This window comes from Nicotiana sylvestris, chromosome 6 (assembly GCF_000393655.2).
Source record: "Nicotiana sylvestris chromosome 6, ASM39365v2, whole genome shotgun sequence".
Taxonomy (NCBI): Eukaryota; Viridiplantae; Streptophyta; class Magnoliopsida; order Solanales; family Solanaceae; genus Nicotiana; species Nicotiana sylvestris.
This window is the reverse complement of record NC_091062.1, coordinates 209070589-209087862: the sequence shown is the minus strand read 5'-3', so window position 1 is coordinate 209087862 and position 17274 is coordinate 209070589. Positions and strand designations below refer to the sequence as shown.

General features: G+C 34.7%; 3 protein-coding genes across 4 annotated transcripts; 1 reads left to right on the top strand and 2 right to left on the bottom strand.

Annotated features, from left to right (window-relative positions):
• Positions 1 to 3398: 3398 nt before the first annotated feature.
• On the bottom strand, positions 3399 to 4960 carry LOC104244507 (uncharacterized). 2 transcript variants are annotated; one of them, XM_009799942.2, is made up of 3 exons: positions 4746 to 4942; positions 3994 to 4038; positions 3399 to 3750 (listed from the first exon to the last, which is right to left on the bottom strand). In XM_009799942.2, the coding sequence occupies exons 1-3, from the start codon at positions 4786 to 4788 to the stop codon at positions 3527 to 3529; spliced, it is 312 nt and encodes a 103-aa protein (XP_009798244.1). In that variant the 5' UTR covers positions 4789 to 4942; the 3' UTR covers positions 3399 to 3526. The 2 variants fall into 2 exon arrangements, with proteins under 2 accessions (XP_009798244.1, XP_009798245.1); XM_009799943.2 differs by lacking the exon at positions 3994 to 4038 and having other exon boundaries at positions 4746 to 4960.
• A 2651-nt stretch (positions 4961 to 7611) lies between these two features.
• On the bottom strand, positions 7612 to 10680 carry LOC104244506 (uncharacterized). The gene is made up of 3 exons (XM_009799941.2): positions 10314 to 10680; positions 8561 to 8657; positions 7612 to 8017 (listed from the first exon to the last, which is right to left on the bottom strand). Exons 1-3 carry the CDS (start codon positions 10576 to 10578, stop codon positions 7945 to 7947), a joined length of 435 nt encoding a protein of 144 aa, XP_009798243.1. The 5' UTR covers positions 10579 to 10680; the 3' UTR covers positions 7612 to 7944.
• A 1202-nt stretch (positions 10681 to 11882) lies between these two features.
• Positions 11883 to 14229, top strand: LOC138872000 (uncharacterized). The gene is made up of 4 exons (XM_070149931.1): positions 11883 to 11985; positions 12137 to 12553; positions 12600 to 12883; positions 13258 to 14229. The coding sequence occupies exons 1-4, from the start codon at positions 11883 to 11885 to the stop codon at positions 14227 to 14229; spliced, it is 1776 nt and encodes a 591-aa protein (XP_070006032.1).
• The last annotated feature ends 3045 nt before the right edge of the window (positions 14230 to 17274 follow it).

Below are 17274 nucleotides of genomic sequence, written 5' to 3'. Positions count from 1 at the left end.
ATCTTCAAAAAGTCATCTTTTCAAGTTTCAACCAAGTTTATGTACAAACGCTAGCTTAATAATGTGAGGTCTTTTGGGGAAATCGTGCAAGTTTAACCCAAACGAACAATATTACATTATTAAGCTAGTGTTTGTACATAGCACAATATTACATTATGTCAAAAGTATCTTTGAGCTCGCTTGTCCCAATAAAAGTGAAGTTTAATTTTATCATTCTATAAGAGATTGAAATTAAGTTGTGTAGAGCTCAATTTCGCCAAGGGACTTCCCGATATTGTAGCCTGTTTTTAAATTCATGATTCAAACCAAAAATTAAAATAAAAAATAAAAAGAAGGAACATATACTTTCTTTTTTATAGTAATAACTTTCTCCTATTTGAAAAATATTAAAGGTATGATTCATCTTGTTCATTGTTGTCAGTGTACATAAGTAAATTCCTTATTAGAAAACAAGCCACAATGAGGGAAGCAGTATAATCTACTGTAAGGGGTCGTTTGGTAGGGTGCATAAGAATAATGCTAAATATGGTGTATTAATAATGCTGGTATTAGTTATATTTGAATTAGTTATGCTGATATTAGTTATGTTGACATATTTCTTATCCATTGTTTGGTTTGATGTATTAAAGCATTGCACAATTTCTAAAAGAATTGCTTGTTTACAAAAATACCCTCAAAACCAGTCCATCACTCTAACTTTTTAAAAGAAACATATGCTGAGAAATATTTTTATATGAAAAAGTTTTAAAAAAATTATTTGATTTGTCTACCTATATTGTAAAATATAACTAAATATTTATTTATAAAAAAGAAAATATGCTAAGTATTTATTTATTTACTAGAGATGTAATTTTATTTCTCACTATTTGAATTATTTTAAACTTGCATTAATATAATAACTAGCATATTTTAATCAAGCATAAATTTTGAAGGACAATTTTGTCTTTAATTAAGCTAATGCATGCATTAAAACCCATTGCATTGCTAATATCATGGTTTTCTATGTATTAATTATGCATAGGATAATACCAAATAGGATGTATAACTAATGCTTGCATAACTAATGCATAAGTTCAAAATATCTACCAAACAAGGTATTATTAATACGCAAAGCTAATGCAAGCATTATTTTGTCTAATGCATCCTACCAAACGACTCCTAATACATATAGTGAATCGAATGCATTGACTTAAAATCTTGAAAGGTAACAGATATTTTGACAATATCAATAATTATTGTCATCGTTGGTATTAGAGGCGGATCCAGAGTATTACGCATGGGAAATTGGGAACTTAGCTTTTATCGAGATGTATTAAAAGTCCACTAAATATTTATAAATATTTAATTATAAACCAAGCTATTACGGTATATTAATTTAATATCGATATAAGAATCCATAAACTTTAATCCTATATTTGCCTTCGATCAGGAGCGGACCTTGTGCATAGACTACGGGTTCCCGGGAACCTAGTAACTCTTGCATAAACTCTGTATTTATATTAAGAAATTCACTAAATATTGGTAAATATCTGACTATGAACCCAGTTATTATTGCATATTAATCTGAAATTACGATAAGAACCCATAAGTCTCAAATCCTGGATCCGTCTCTGCCTCCGATTAATGTGCTAGCCTAAAGTATTTTTTTTTCTTGGTTGTTTACCAGAAAGCTACGTATCTGATTCGACGTGGGTACCACGAACATGACATAATGAGTCCAGAATTTAAATGATAAGAATGTGCCAAGGTTTTATATACTGTCTGATATCTGAATACTGAATTCATCAAATATCCAATTATAGCAAAACAGGATTAGGTGCAGTGACTAGAGAGTGACTCTTCCCACATGATGTAGCTTTGTCAGGGATAAGCTTTGCCAAACCAAAAGTTTGTGATACATTTTTTATTTTTTTTGGTAAATTTAATTCGAATTATAGGAAAGAGATAAACTGGTGGGAGCTTATATAAAGGTACAATATTAGAAAGATCAGAAGGGCAACTCGGTGTACAAGGTATTCCACGTTCACGTAGGGTTCGGGAATGGTCGCACTCCTAAGAGGTGTAATGTAGACGATCTATCTTAATGCAAGCATTAGTAATGTAGACGACCTACCTTAATGTAAGCATTAATAGCTACTTTCACGGCTCGAACTTATGACCTAAGGTCACACTGATACAATTTTATCGCTACTCCAAGACTCCTAATGTCTGAAAGCCAATAAGAAATAAAACAAAAGATATAATGATTTGTATTTTCGACTTAGCAAATCTATTCCCAATGGTATTCTTTTAGTATATTCTGTTGTTGATTTTTATGGATCCTCGTTTTGAGAATTCTCTGCCCTCTTGTCGTTTGGGCTCAAGACAGGAGTATGCATGAAGAAAGAGGAAAAATATAAACAAGAGCTAATTAGGCTGGACCACCATAGGTTACATATGACCATCATAATTTTTCAGTACTTCATAAACCAACTCCAAATGATTTCCACTTGTTAGTAAACTTCCAAGAAAAAAAGACAGTTCGGTGCACAAGATATACCGTATTCGCGCATGGTCCGAAGATGAATCGCATCCCAAGAAATATGATATTCGCGCATGGTCCGAAGATGAATCGCATCCCAAGAAATATGATGTAGACAGCCTACCTTAATGTAAACATTAGTGAATGCTTCCACGGTTCAAAATCCGTGACCTATAGATCAAACACAGATAACTTTATTGTTGCTCCAAAAACATTTACTATAATTCAATGGCAAATTAGAATATTTGGGTTGTAGAACTAACAGATAAAAGTTACCAGATTATTTTCAGCTGGCAAATTTGTTTGTGTTAGATCTCTCTAACCTGTCCCTGACTTCACCATTATCAATAGAACAAATTGCAGTATCTCATCCTCAACCATATCACTGCTACTCCTGCAGTGGGGACTAAAATAGATCTTAATAGTAGGCCCATATACTTCACCATGAGAAGATATTGTGACTACTTTTTTTTTGGTGTGGATAATGGTGGTTTTTAGGCCAGCTTGCCCGCATTTCGACTATTATGTCAGGCACATCCTACCTACTACCAGCACAAGTACGGAGGTGTCAGACACATCTTACCCACTACCAGCACAAGTACAAAGGTATTGATAACTTTAAGACACATTTGTCAACAACAACAACACCAACACCAACCCAGTGGAATCCCACAAGTACGGTTTAGGGAGTGTTGTGTGTACGCAAACTTTACCCCTATCCTGAAAAGGTAGAGACATTGTTTTCGATAGACCCTCAGACTAAGAAAAAATAAAACGAAACAATAAAAACAAGTAGTATCCAAGACACATTTGTCATTATATAGAAAATAAGATCAGCAAAGACCCTTCTAAAAGTCACAAATAGCAACACATTCCATGAAAAGACCAAGAAATTAGTACTATTATACATGTCAATTAGCCATTATACATCAGAAGGAAACAAGGAAACCAATATTGTTAGTAAATATGATAACACTGAGAACAATTAATTTAAAAAGAGTTGGATCATTTCTTGGGGTGAATACTTTGCACAACAGCCTCAATCTCTTCCTTAACTCGTTCAAATACATTTGGCCCCTTAACTTCATCAACTGGGGTGCTTTCATCAATGTCATCACTAGTTCCATGAGTTTCTTTGTGATGCTGAGGTTTTTTATCGTGGTGAATCATAGCCTCTATCTCTTCCTTTGCTCGCTCTATCAAATTTGGTGCTTTTACATCTTTCAAATCTACCAATAGAGAGATCAAAATGGCAATAAGAAACTTAAAACACACCATCCCCTTCCTTGTTAGCCCTTTAAAAATAGGGTTTTTTTTACTTTTAGCCCGCGCAAAAAACTATTATATTTCATAGCCGAAAAAGTATATAAAAATTGTATAATTTTTATATATAACATACAACAACAATAACAACGACCAAGTGAAATCCCACTAGTGGGGTCTGGGGAGGGTAGTGTGCATGTAAATCTTACCCCTAACCTGAGGGAGCAGAGAGGCTGTTTCTGAAAGACCCTCGGCTCAAGAAGACGAAAAGAGAAAATATCAATATCACCGACAGATACCGTAGGAAAAATAACAACATCATGAAAACAAGAAAATAGATGCAAAGCAAAAGCGATAGCCAGTAAATAGACCCGCCACTATGAAAAAACGAAAGAGTAGCAAGACACAACATTGCCACTAGGTGTCTCAGACATATGTATATATATACAAAAAATATACATTTTTCGGCAATTATTTTAAGAACGTCTATACAGTGTCATTTTCTCTTTAAAAAAAAATACTAAGTGTAAATAACAAGTTAGAATAGCATGAAAAATAAATCATTTCCCAGCAGACAACTGAAACTAAAGGGGAAAATAATATCAATTGGAAATTATGAAATTAAGCATCAACATTGCAAGATTAGTAAAAAGATTCAATTTTTAAGCGAATACTGTCCACATATGTGCTCAAAATGGAACAATTTTGCAAGAGCAAAAAATGGTTTCCAAAATCTCGACATTAAAACGAAATTCTATCCAGTAATTCATGAATATATGGGGAATAGGACGTGGGTAAATGAAATAGACCCAAAAATTGCAATATATTTTCTTCTAATTATAAATCTGTCAGCATCTTAATTTGCAATGATTTATTTTTCTCAAGAGACCCATTTTCGTTTGCAATAAATAGAGAATAGGATTAGAAATAGGGAAGATAATAGGAAAAAGGAAATCATTACCAGAAGTAGATGTTGCGGCTTCATTTCCTCTAGATTCTGCCATGGGAAAGGCTCTGATCAGGTAATAGAAACCGTTTTGCAGGAGAAGAGAGAAGCCGAAGAACTTGGGTTCGGGAGATGTGGATAGTACTAAATTACAAAGGAGAAAACAACGTGGGCTTCGGGCTATGCAAAGCCCGCTGCTTCGAGTTGGATTTTCAAGGGTGATTTGCACAAATAGCACATTTCGGTGCCACTTTTGATTTTTTGACCCCCGTTTATTTAGGGACATGACTTTAACTTTAACAAGTGTTGGCCTTCGCTTGCTTCATGGACAACACTTTTGACTTTTGACCGTAAAAGTTTGCCCATATGATAAGGGAATCAAAAAATCAAGACCATTCATTTTTAAAAGTCATTGAATATAATTTCCTGAATTTCCAAAGTAAGGGCTCAATAGAGAACATAATGACTCTCAATAGAGATTTACGGGTTTAACTTTTATGCATCTAACAGTAGGTACTATTCATAAACAACATACTATAACCAATTCAAAGGTACTGATATTGGAAGAAGCTAAGGCCTAATTTGTTTGCACTTAACGAAGGTATGAATCTTAATCATTGATCTTAGATATTAAATGTGCTTGTTTTTAAAGTCTAAGTTTTAATCATCCAGATCTTAATCATTAGTTTTTTTTTTACCTTACAACTACTTAATGGGTCATATTACGTCTGTATGATTAATATCTATAACAAAAACTTAATTTCATTAAGATGCTAACATTCACATTCATTATTAATTGCTACCACCGCCTGCCATTATCAACTATTACCATCACCACCATACTCAACCACTACCTACCACCACCTTCCTCAATCACAACCACCACCTATCGTTATTAATTATTACCACCTACCACCACCACTCTCAACCATAATCGACATCACTTTCAATAACTACTAGCAACTACTCAGAACCACCAACTAATGCCTCTAATCGGCATTCACAAGCACCACCGTTAGTAATCACCACCACTAACTACCATATTTTATAGAATATATATTTTATTGATAACAGTGTTAATCGTTTAGTATTCAGATCTTAATATGCATTTTAATTTTCAGATTCAGACGTTTTAATCTTAATGCACATTTTGATATTCAGATTCAAACGCCTTAATCTTAAAGTAATTTTTTTATTTTTTGCGGGGGGAGGGGGGGGGAGGGGGATAAGTGCTGGGTATTTGCACGCGCTACATTTTTACCTAGGATAAAAGATTTTGTGTTAAAGTAGAACAAAAGAAATAGTGTTGGAAGGACAAAATGGAACAAGACTGAGTTAAAGTGCCAAAATGAAAAATTGGGCCAAGTTTAATGGTCTGTCTATGTATTTGGCCTTTTTTATTTATTTGCAACTTACCAGCCTTGAACTCTTGAATGGAATGCATGAATTGTTATTTAAGCAACTTTTACAATAGCTTAAATTAAGATAACTTATTTATGAATTTCGCTTTGACATCACCATCGTGGCCATCAAGTGACATATCATAAAACACCATAGACGATATGTTAGTGTCGATCAAATTAATGGAAAAAGACATGATAATCAATCACTTCTAAACTTCTTCACATATTTCTGCATCGAATAGACTACTCAAGAAGGATATTTGGTAGAGGGGAGCATATTCTTCACACGTCAATCTCAAGGACATTTGACGGATTAAGAAAAGTATATTCAATTAGTTCGTTATGAAAGTGTGAACTACAATCAATTTGAACATGTGCTATGTACTCAAATGCTGTTAAACTATATAGGAACTTTAGTCTGGCAAAAGATAGGGCTGGGAAGGAGATCTACAATTTGATAATAGGAGACAACTACGGTGTGTTTGGTATAATAGAAAATGTTTTCCGTGGAAAGGAAAATAAGTAGTAATCTTATTCATTTTCCGGTGTTTGACGCAAATTAAGGAAAATAACTTCTCAAGAGTATTCATAAATAATTTAGATATAATAAACATGAAGCCATAAACTTTCAAACCAACAACCTTCCGGACCCACAAATTTCATTAACTTTCGAACCGCGGAATTTCAAACCCGTAAACTTTATAATTTCTAAACCCGTAAACTTCCAAACACGTAAACCTCCGAACTCATAATTTTGGAATTTGTAAAATTTTAAGCCTTTAAACCGATAAATAATAAAATTAAAACTGAAAAATATATTTAAAAAGTTTTTTTCGGGCTGGGGGGGGGGGGGGCTGGGGGGGCAGTAAAACGAAAAAATAACATAAATTTAAATTACAAATTTTTTTTTTGTGCGAGAGGATTGGGGTGGGTGATGAGTGGTGAGTGGCGTAGAAAAATAAAAAAACAGAAATTTAAAATAGCAAAAAAAAAAAAAAAAAAATAAAGGCAAAAAAATATATTTTTTTGCGGAGGGGGGGGGAGGGATGGAGGGGTAGTAGGGTGGGTGGTAACGAAAAAACTGAAATTTGAAAGAAAAAAAAAACCTTTTTTGGAGAGGGGATGGGGTAGATTGGTGACGGTGGGGAAGGTTGAGAAGGAGCTTTGGAAAATATTTTCCCTTCTCTTGATAAAGAAAACATTTTCCTTCAATTGAAGAAAAATATTTTCCAAAACATTTAAGCCAACCAAACATGAAAAATTGAAAAACATTTTCCCAAAAATGTTTTCCTTCATACCAAACACACCCTAATTTTTATTCGATATTGAGTACCTTGGTAGACTTTCTTCCATGAGAGCTCTTATTTCATTAGCTTTTTGAAAGAAATAAAAAGGTGTCCTTGGTTTCTTAACTTGAATCAAAAAGTCTTATCAAGATCCTAACTATGAGTAACCTAAAGGGGAGAGGATTCCAAGGCTGTGGTACTAACACTATATGACACTATGGGCTACATTAAGTTCAGTTAAGAAAAAAACCTTATTACAAATCGAGCATATTGTTAAGGAATCGAAACCAGCTTCAATGAATTTCTGCAAAAGAAATACTTAGAAGAGTTGTGGACAAAGATAGGAGGTAGGAGCCTTAATATAAAACTCCAGTTATAACTTTTGAGGCTCACCAAAACATCATCTCCTTACCCTATTCTTTTCAACAGTCGCAACTTAAACTATTCAGTTGTCCGTAAAATGCCCCAAACTTGCCTTCTAGCCTTGATCCGTACACCTTGCGAACCATGCAACAAATATAGTTGCTAAGCTGTTATTCTTGATCGGCCCTTTGCAATGCGTCGAGCAATGACTCTCCGGCCGCCCTTTGTTGCTTTGCTGCTCAATGATTAAAATACGTGTTAGTCAGAACTCAACAAATAGTGTAGACAATTAAATCTCCCTGTAAAGTAGAGTGGACTATGAAAAATGAAACTAGCTGCACAAATTAGTGACTGAGCTGATCAGGTAAGCTAACCTAGGAGGCAACTAACAAGCTAATATTCATTGCCAGCATGAGCGCACGCCAGAGTCCTGGACTACTACATATTAAGCCTAGCGGTACACAGGAAGTCCTTGACTCCAACTCCTCTTTCATTTACACTTGCATCTATTTGGAATTGTTTTAAAAGTAAAATACTCTGTCCATAACCTAATATATGAATTCAGGGGAACGTACTGTATACGTTGTACGACTACTACAGTATCCAGAAGCATGAAGAGAAACAATGAGTGGTCCTGTTCATATTCTTTCAGCAACTCAAAGACCCAAAGCTTAAATAGAACAATATAAGTGCAAAATGGTGCATACTCATAGTGCTACTCTCACTAGAATGTGGCCATTTGTCCAGCAGCTAAAGTGAGCAAGACAGAGAAACGTACCGAGCCAGGAAACCATGGGTCCTTTTGCGCTTGATGTTGCTGGGTTGGTAGGTTCTCTTAGGAAATAAAAGCATCCCACTCGACGTAGAATCATCAACTGCATGAAAATAAATGTAAGAATCATACAGTAGCTCATGTCAAACCAGGTTAATTCCACGATTCTTTGTATTCAAGTCTCTGATGGTTTAAATGAATAAACATGAAATAACAAACAATACAAATTAAATTATAGTTATTTTTACAAAGATGGTTCACACAACCAAACTGGTCGAAGGAAGGAGCAAGCAACTCATAGATATATACCCCCTCCATCCCAAATTATGTGATGATATTTAATTGGGTATGGAGTTTAAGAAAGAAAGAAAGACTTTTGAAACTTGTGCTCCAAATCAAGCAAGACTTGTGGCTATAAATCATATCATAAAAAATAAAATGAGAAGTTTAAGGTTAAGTTATTTCTAATTTAGAAGGTGTCATTCTTTTTGGGACAATTTAATAAGAAAAGAATTCACATAAAATGGGACAGGGGGAGTAGCAAGTTTAAAATATGAGAGCTCCTTTTCCATTCTAGTTTGAGAAAATTACTAAGCTAAATTTCAAAGAAAACTAAACTATTTATCTAGGTTGCTAGTGGCTCTCTGTTTCTTTTAATAAACATTACGTAGTTAGCAATTCGACTTTTTAAGCATCATTAAAAAATAACAAAGTGACGAAAGCCAAGCATATTCAGAAAAGGAAGAAATCAATCTAGCAATGTTCAAAAGTCTCAATCTTTTTCTAAGTTCTGTAGCCTTGAAAATAAATAAAAATTCCTCAAGTTATAAAATTAGTATATTGTAGGTCTAAGAGAGAAATTATTGCAAACCCACAAGGAGTTGAAACCCAAGCTTCAACCCACACATAAACATGAATGGGTTGGACTAGGAGCGGCAAAACGGGTGGGCCGGGTCGGATATGATTCGGGTTGAAAACGGGTAATGAAAAAACTGATAAATTATCCGACCTGCCCCATATTTAATACGGATAAAAAATAGGTTAACCGGCGGATAATATGGGTAACCATATTATCCATGACTTCTTGCATATGATCACTTTTGGGAGAATTCTTAGTCTCTTTAACTTGAGGAACCCCCAATTTGAGACTTTACAAATGTAAAAGTTAGACTCATTGGTTATCTATTTTCTAAATGGATAATATGGTTCTTATCCATATTTGATCCGTTTTTAAAAAGTTCATTATCCAACCCATTTTTTAGTGAATAAAATGGGTGGTTAACCGTTTTCTTTTAACCATTTTGCCATCCCTAGGTTGGACTATAAATCTGGTAAACTCGTCCTGTTTCAACCCACTAAAAATCAACTCAATGTACCCACTTTTAGCTTATTCCGGGTTGAAACCCAAGCTTCAACCCGCACATAAACATTCAGAATGCGGTCATTGCATTTAAACCCAAGCAATTAGCACCCTAGAGTGCAAGGTATTTTCTAAATGTGCCTCCTTAAAAAAAAATCAGAATCAATCAATCAACTATGAGCCCATTCAGGTTAGCTGAATTTAAGTAGCTTTTGAGCATAAAGTATTGGAGCTTAAATTATATAAATAAATAACATCTTTCGGATAGAACTGCTACAACTGAAAATATCCGAAACGAAATAAATAAATATTGCACATACCTAAACTTTACAGCTAAATACCAGCATTGCACCAAAGCGTACTGTAAATTCAAATATAAAGAGGGAAAAGGAGATTTACCGTCGGGGAGGAAAAAGGGGAGAGAAGGGAGGCCAGTGGGATATAAGAAACCTTCAGAGGAAACCTTTTTGAACGAATCGACGTCGGATTGAGGCAAATGAAGAGGAATCGGAGACTGAGAGGAGAGAGATGGGAAAAGCCTAGAAGTGAGGGTTTGATTTGCAATTTCTGGTTTTTGAGCTGAGAATCTTAAGTTTTGATTCATCAAACGGGTTATCAGAGAAACGCCCGTCCGAATTAGGGTTTTCGACGAAGAGGACGACATTTCAAGGGCGGCTCCACGGTAAGGCAAGTGAAGCTATTGGCCCTAAATATTTAAGGCCCCAAAAATATAAGAGCAAATATTATTTATAGCCATTCGGGCCAAATCTATATCATCTACTAGCCCAAAATTACAATACACAATTTATTGCCCAAAAGCAATTCTAGTGGCTAGCCCAAACTACCGCTTTCTGCTTCTTTCTTCAGCAATTTGGATTTTTCCTTCTGAAATTCCTCGATTGAAGATAACCAGCCATGTCTACAAACTTTGATTTCGTCATATTAAAAAAAAGCAATAAGGGTTATAGAATATAATTTTTTAAAATGGTATTTATTTAAAATAAATAAGGTGTTAACTTTTGCTATAAGAGGTAAACATTTTTTTTTTGTAAGTGGATAAAAATATGTGCTATTAAAATTTTGATGGAGTTTTCTCAAAATATAAAGTACTACTATATTATTATATAATATATGTAATTTATATTTATAAAATTATTGATAAAATATTTTAAATTCTAATATTTATTTAAATTTAGTAGATGTAGCATTGAATGAGTTAATAGGATAAAACTTTTCTCTCACTAAATTAAATAAATTCTATTTTTCTTTCTTTCTTTTTTCATATTTTTTACTATTTTACCTTCTAATTTAAAATCAAATTCTCTAAATTAGCTATTCCTTTTTGTCACATTTGATAGATCCTCATACCAGTAATCAAGTTATTTTGTGTCTCATTTTATTTAACTAAGAAATCCCAGAGAAAATTATCGTAAGGTTCAGTAAACATATTTGACAGTAAACATAATTCAAGTCCATGAGCAATTCATTCATTGTTTAATGATGGAACCAGTGACTGGATACAAAATTATGTTGACTGTAGTGTATGCTAGAAACAAATTGCAAGAAAGGGCTAGTCTATGGAATGGTCCGCAACAGCTAGGGAGGTAGACTCAAATCCCCTGGCTCATAAGTGGTGATTTCAACAATGTCCTAACCACAGATGATAGATTAGGACAACCAGTCACTATGAATGAGGTTCGGGAGTTCAAGGATTATATAGATAATATGCAACTGACCCCATTGAGGACTAAGAGATGTTTCTTTACTTGGTGTAATAAGCAAAGTGCAAATGATAGAGTATACAGTAAGATTGATTGGGCTTTTGGCAATTTTGAATAGACTAAAGATTATGGGCATGTAGAAGCTGATTGCTTAGAACCTGGAGTGTCAGATCACTCACCAATCTTGGTTCAAATATGGAGAAGGAATACTATATATCCCAAGCCATTCAAGCTGTACATGGTAACAATGAAGCACAAAGAGTTTAAGTCTACTGTAGAAAGAATTTGGAAGCAGAAGATGGGAAATGATCCTATGTCTGGTATCTGGTTGAAGTTACAAAAGCTGAAAGGTGAGACTAGAGGGCTGAACAGAGATGACAAGTTATGAACAGAGATTGATCCAAATTAGACAGAAATTGGAGTGTGCACAGGCCAATTTGATACTTGATCCTTTCAACCAAGTATGGATAGATCATGAAAAGCAAACACTATAAGATCTAGAGAAATGGAGAATCATAGAGGAGAAAATACTAAGACAGAAGGCTAGAGTTAATTGGATTGATCATGGGAATTCAAACTCCAAGTACTTCTATGCACAGCTGAAGATCAGAGCAAACAAGAACACAATTACCTCTGTATATAATGAATTGGGAGTTAAGATCACTGACCCTAAAGCTGTAGAAAAAGAATTCACTTGCTTTTTCAAACAGCTTATGGGAAAAGCCACAGGTCTAAAGCCATGTCCTAATACCAAATTCATCAAAGAAGGAGAGTGCCCCTCAATGCAACAACAACAAGACCTAATTCAGGATATCACATATGCAGAAATAAATGAAGCAGTGAAGGACATGCCAAATGATAAAGCCCCCTGGAGTGGATGGATTCCCAATAGAATTCTTCACAAAACATTGGCAGGAAGTGAGACAAGATATATATGATGTTGTGCTATTCTTTTTCCAAACAGGCAAGATGAAGCAGGCATGGAACTGTACAACCATAACTTTGATCCCTAAAGTTCCAGCTCCTACAATAGTGAAGGACTATATGCCTATTGTTTGCTGCACTACTGTATACAAAATCAGTGCTAAGATACTGACTAAAAGAATCAAAAAGGTGATTGAGCTTATAATTGGGAAAGCACAGTCTGCTTTTATAGAACGGAGGAGTATTGTTGATAATATTCTATTCAGTCATGAACTCTTCAATGACTACAATAGGAAAGACTTATCTCCAAGATGTGTTCTCAAGGTAGACTTAAGGAAAGCTTATGATTCACTGATTGACAATTTATTAGGTACATGCTTACTGATCTTGGCTTCCCTTAGAAATTCATCCTATGGATAATGGAATGTGTGACAACAATATCCTACTCTTTGGTTCTAAATGGGGGACTGACCAAACCTTTCCCAGCTAAGAGAGGAATAAGGCAAGGAGATCCAATGTCTCCTTATCTCTTTGTGATTGCTATGGAATATTTACAAAGGGAGATGAACTAACTGGCTATACAAAAGGAGTTCAAATACCATCCCAAATTCAAGAAGCTGGGAGCAACACACATATGTTTTGCTGACGATTTGTTAATGTTTTGCAGGGGTGATATAAATTCAGTTACTAAATTATAGGAAGCTTTTAATGGAGTCTCACCTACATCAGGGCTACAAGCAAATGCAAAAAAGAGTTCCATATATATTACTGGTATAGCACAGCATATAAAGGAGCAATTGATGAAGCTTACTGGATATGCAGATGGATCTTTACCATTTAAGTACATGGGGGTTCCATTGTCGACAAGAAAGCTGAATATTCACCAATGTCTACCACTGGTAGAAAAGATAACTAAAAGAGTAAGATGCTGGTCAGCCAGGTTGCTTTCATATTCTGGGAGAATTCAACTCATCAAATATGTGCTGTTTGGAATACAAACATATTGGGTTCAAATTTTTTTGTTGCCAAAAAAGATTATGAAGATGATAGAAACTATATGTAGGACCTTTCTGTGGACTGGCTCAATAGAATGCTCAAAAAAAGCTTTGATTGCATGGGATACGTTATGTCAGCCTAAAGCTACAGGAGGTTTGAATGTTATATACATGAAGATATGGAATAAAGCAACACTACTGAAACATCTCTGGGTATTGGCTATGAAGAAAGATACATTGTGGATCAAATGGGCTCACAATTATTATATAAAGAACAGAGACATTGCAGAAATGGACACACCCAAAGCAGTAGCATGGGTGATCAGGAAGATCATTGAGGCAAGAGAAGATGTGAAGCAGATGAGGCCGGGACAGAATAGCCTTATATCTACATTGGAGACCTTAGTAAAGCAAGGCAAGTTCCAAATCCATAGAGCTTATGTTCAAATGCAGCCTCAATTTCCAAAAGTTATGTGGAAAAGCATTCATTTACATATAAATATTCATCCTAGATTCAAATTTCACCTATGGCTGGCTATTCATCAAAGGCTAGCTACAGTAGATAAACTCATGAAATTTGGAATTCAAGCTCCATTAGAATGTGTGTTCTGTGCAACCAACATGGAAGTTTTTGAGCATCTATACTTTGGTTGTCCAAAAACTCACAAATTATAGGACAGAGTATTGAAATGGCTTGGCATCACAAGACAGATAGGAAGCTGGCAAGATAAGCTGAATTGGATGAACAAATTGGCAAGTAGGAAGAACTGTAAAGCAGAAATGACTACAACAACTTTCGCGATGGTAGTTTACTGCATTTGGCGTGAAAGGAACTCGATTAGATTCAACAAAGGTAGATATAACATAGATGAAGTATGCAAGGAAATTGCTATGCATATACACATACAAGGGAGAAAGAAAACCAAATGGCAAAAGGAATTGGAGAGCTTAAATAATTTTCTTTAGGCGAGATATAGTCACTATGAAGTAGTGTAGATTAGTGTTATGTATATAAATAGTTAATAGGAGATTAATGGTCAGCATTAACCTGGATATGTAATGACAGTTTTTTTGATGAAATAAAATGTTAGTTTTATCAAAAAAAAATTATTGTAAGGTTCAAAATACGATCGATACTAGGCTCAATTCTTTTACCATTTTTATTTAATACTATATATTTTTACAGGGAGTTCAATACCATATGACTTACGCCTAACCCACATATTATACGTTGTTCTCTCACCACTTTTTTGTCTCAATATTATATGGATATTATGAAAGAATTTCGGGGTCTTTTAATATATTTTAGTTTTAAGCCACCAGTTCCGTTGAGCCGCCCTCATTAACGATCAACAATTATTTATAGACCACTACCCATGAACGTATTATTCAACAGCTCTATTCACATTTGGTAACTAAATAACACATTCACTTACTGTTGTCTTATCTTAATTGAGACTTGTATAAAATTTGATTGAGAATAGCAGGGGGATGGACATGTGGCTCGATTAGGAGACTAGTAAAGCTTTAATTTAGGTCCCCAAAATTTTTTAATAATGGATTTTATGATTTTATTTCAAGTTAGACAATATTAAAGTTTGCCAAAAAAAAAAATTACAATAAACCTTGGACAAAAGAAAGAAAGAAAGGAAGACTATCTACTCTTTAACACTAAAAATATTTTAGAACTTTGAATTAAATTACTTAGATCTTCATATTAGTAAATATATTTTTTTACAACAAAATCAAAGGTAACATATTGAAAATACATGTCTTACATCCAATTTATTTAAGTTACCTCTTACTAATATAAATGATAATACTACTATGTGAAGTTAAAGGTTTCATAATTTAAGCATGTTATACTATAAATAACAAGTATAAAAAAATGGCAACACTATCTTTTTTTTTTGTATAAGTGTGTCATGTGTGCATATATACTAATAAAAAAGTATAAGATCTCTTATTAAATTTCACTTTAGGCCACAAACATTATGGAGCCGCCATTGCGACATTTCCTTATACTTGATAGTTGATACAGAATAATGTTAAACCCTATTTCCGCATCTGCTGCCAATTTCCTCCATTTTCCTTATGAAAAGAACTTCTTGCCTGTATGGGCCGATCTTTCTCCTGGGCCTTGGCTTCTAGACGTCGGTCTCTAACCCAATTATGTTGGGCCTAAGTGCACAAATGGGTAAATAGCCACTTTTTGAGGGTGAAGTACACAAATAGCCATCAAAGTGGATGGCCTTGAATTTTTGTCCTCGCTTGAGCCAGAACTACAAATTTAACAAGTGCTGCTTCTCGCTTGTCCCGTGGGCAACTTTTTCAACTTTGACCTTGAAGTTCTGCCTAGAGGTGTGATGACCCCAAAAGGTTATCACTTGTTTTAGAAATAAACTCTGCGTTCCAAGGACTTAAAAACCTCTTTCAGCATCACCTCGATTTGCGTGTGTAGTCCGGACGCGTAGCCGAAAAGCTATTATGTGAAAATATGTGAAAAAGATGAATTTTGCCTTTAAAATGAATTCAAGTTGACTTTGTTCAACATTTTGGGTAAACGGATCCGGACCCATGATTTGACGATCCCGGAGGGTCCGTAGGAAAATATGGAACTTGGACGTATCCCGGAATCGAATTTCGAGGTCCCAAGCCCGAAAAATAAATATTTTTAAAGAAAATTATTTTCTGGAAAATATGTGAGTTTTTAGAAATGAAAAATGTATTTATTGATGTTGTTAAATGAAATATGTGAGTTTTTAGAAATGAAAAATGTATTTATAGAAAACCTATAATTAAGCATTGAGTATAAATTCTTTAGCATTTATTGATGTTGTAAATCAATTTGGACTAGATACGAGTTGTTTGGAGGCGAATTCTAAAGGAAAAGCGGTATTTGAGGCTTGAGTTGACCGTGAAAGTTTGAGGTAAGTGTTTGGTCTAACCTTAGCTTGGGGGATTAGGAGTTGTGTCCTATTTGCTTCGTGTTACTTGTTGAGTATGACGTATAGGCATGGTGACGAGTATCTATACGTTGGTATCAAGCATGATCGTGAGTCGTAAAGTGAAATTGTTGTGTTCTTAAAAAATACTATGAATGCCTAAGTTGTTGAATCTCTATGTTGAGCAAAGATTATGATTATTCTCGTAGAAATTACTTATGATTCAGTATTGGTGCTAGTTGAGGAAGTTAAATGTTGGAACAAGTTTGGTTATAGCTTATTTTTCCTTACCGGGACGTATTTACTTATACTATCGGTTCCCTTGCCGGGATAATGTTGTTTCTTTATTGATCCCTTGCTGGGACTCCCCTTGTGATTTGGTGTTGAACTATATATGTGGAATGAGTTGCACACCACAATAATATTATATTTGGAACGGGTTGCACGCCGCAATAATATTATGTTTGGATCGGGTTGCACGCCGCAATAATAATATAATTGGATCGAGTTGCACGCAACAACAATGATAAATGATATGGATCGGGTTGCATGCCGCAACAGTATTTTTATGATTTGGATTGGGTTGCGCGCAGCAACAATAGATAATAAAAGGTGCTTAAATGACATTTCCCTGCAGCATGTCCCCCTCCCATCTTTACTTGTTATTTCTGTTTTATTTTCCGTATATTATATAACTGCACATGTTTATTTAGTAGTCTGGTCCTAGCCTCGTCACTACTTCGCCGGGGTTAGGCCAGACACTTACCAGCACATG

Coding starts and splice junctions, on each gene's coding strand:
- LOC104244507 (XM_009799942.2), bottom strand. CDS start 4,788: ATGGCAGAATCTAGAGGAAATGAAGCCGCAACATCTACTTCTG. Junction 4,039..4,745: donor AGCCGCAACATCTACTTCTG/GTAATGATTTCC, acceptor CGTCTTCTTGAG/CCGAGGGTCTTTCAGAAACA. Junction 3,751..3,993: donor TCTGCTCCCTCAGGTTAGGG/GTAAGATTTACA, acceptor CTCTATTGGTAG/ATTTGAAAGATGTAAAAGCA.
- LOC104244506 (XM_009799941.2), bottom strand. CDS start 10,578: ATGTCGTCCTCTTCGTCGAAAACCCTAATTCGGACGGGCGTTTCTCTG. Junction 8,658..10,313: donor CCCCTTTTTCCTCCCCGACG/GTAAATCTCCTT, acceptor ATTTTCATGCAG/TTGATGATTCTACGTCGAGT. Junction 8,018..8,560: donor ACCCATGGTTTCCTGGCTCG/GTACGTTTCTCT, acceptor ATCATTGAGCAG/CAAAGCAACAAAGGGCGGCC.
- LOC138872000 (XM_070149931.1), top strand. CDS start 11,883: ATGAAGCACAAAGAGTTTAAGTCTACTGTAGAAAGAATTTGGAAGCAG. Junction 11,986..12,136: donor GAAGTTACAAAAGCTGAAAG/GTGAGACTAGAG, acceptor TATAAGATCTAG/AGAAATGGAGAATCATAGAG. Junction 12,554..12,599: donor TCACAAAACATTGGCAGGAA/GTGAGACAAGAT, acceptor TTTTCCAAACAG/GCAAGATGAAGCAGGCATGG.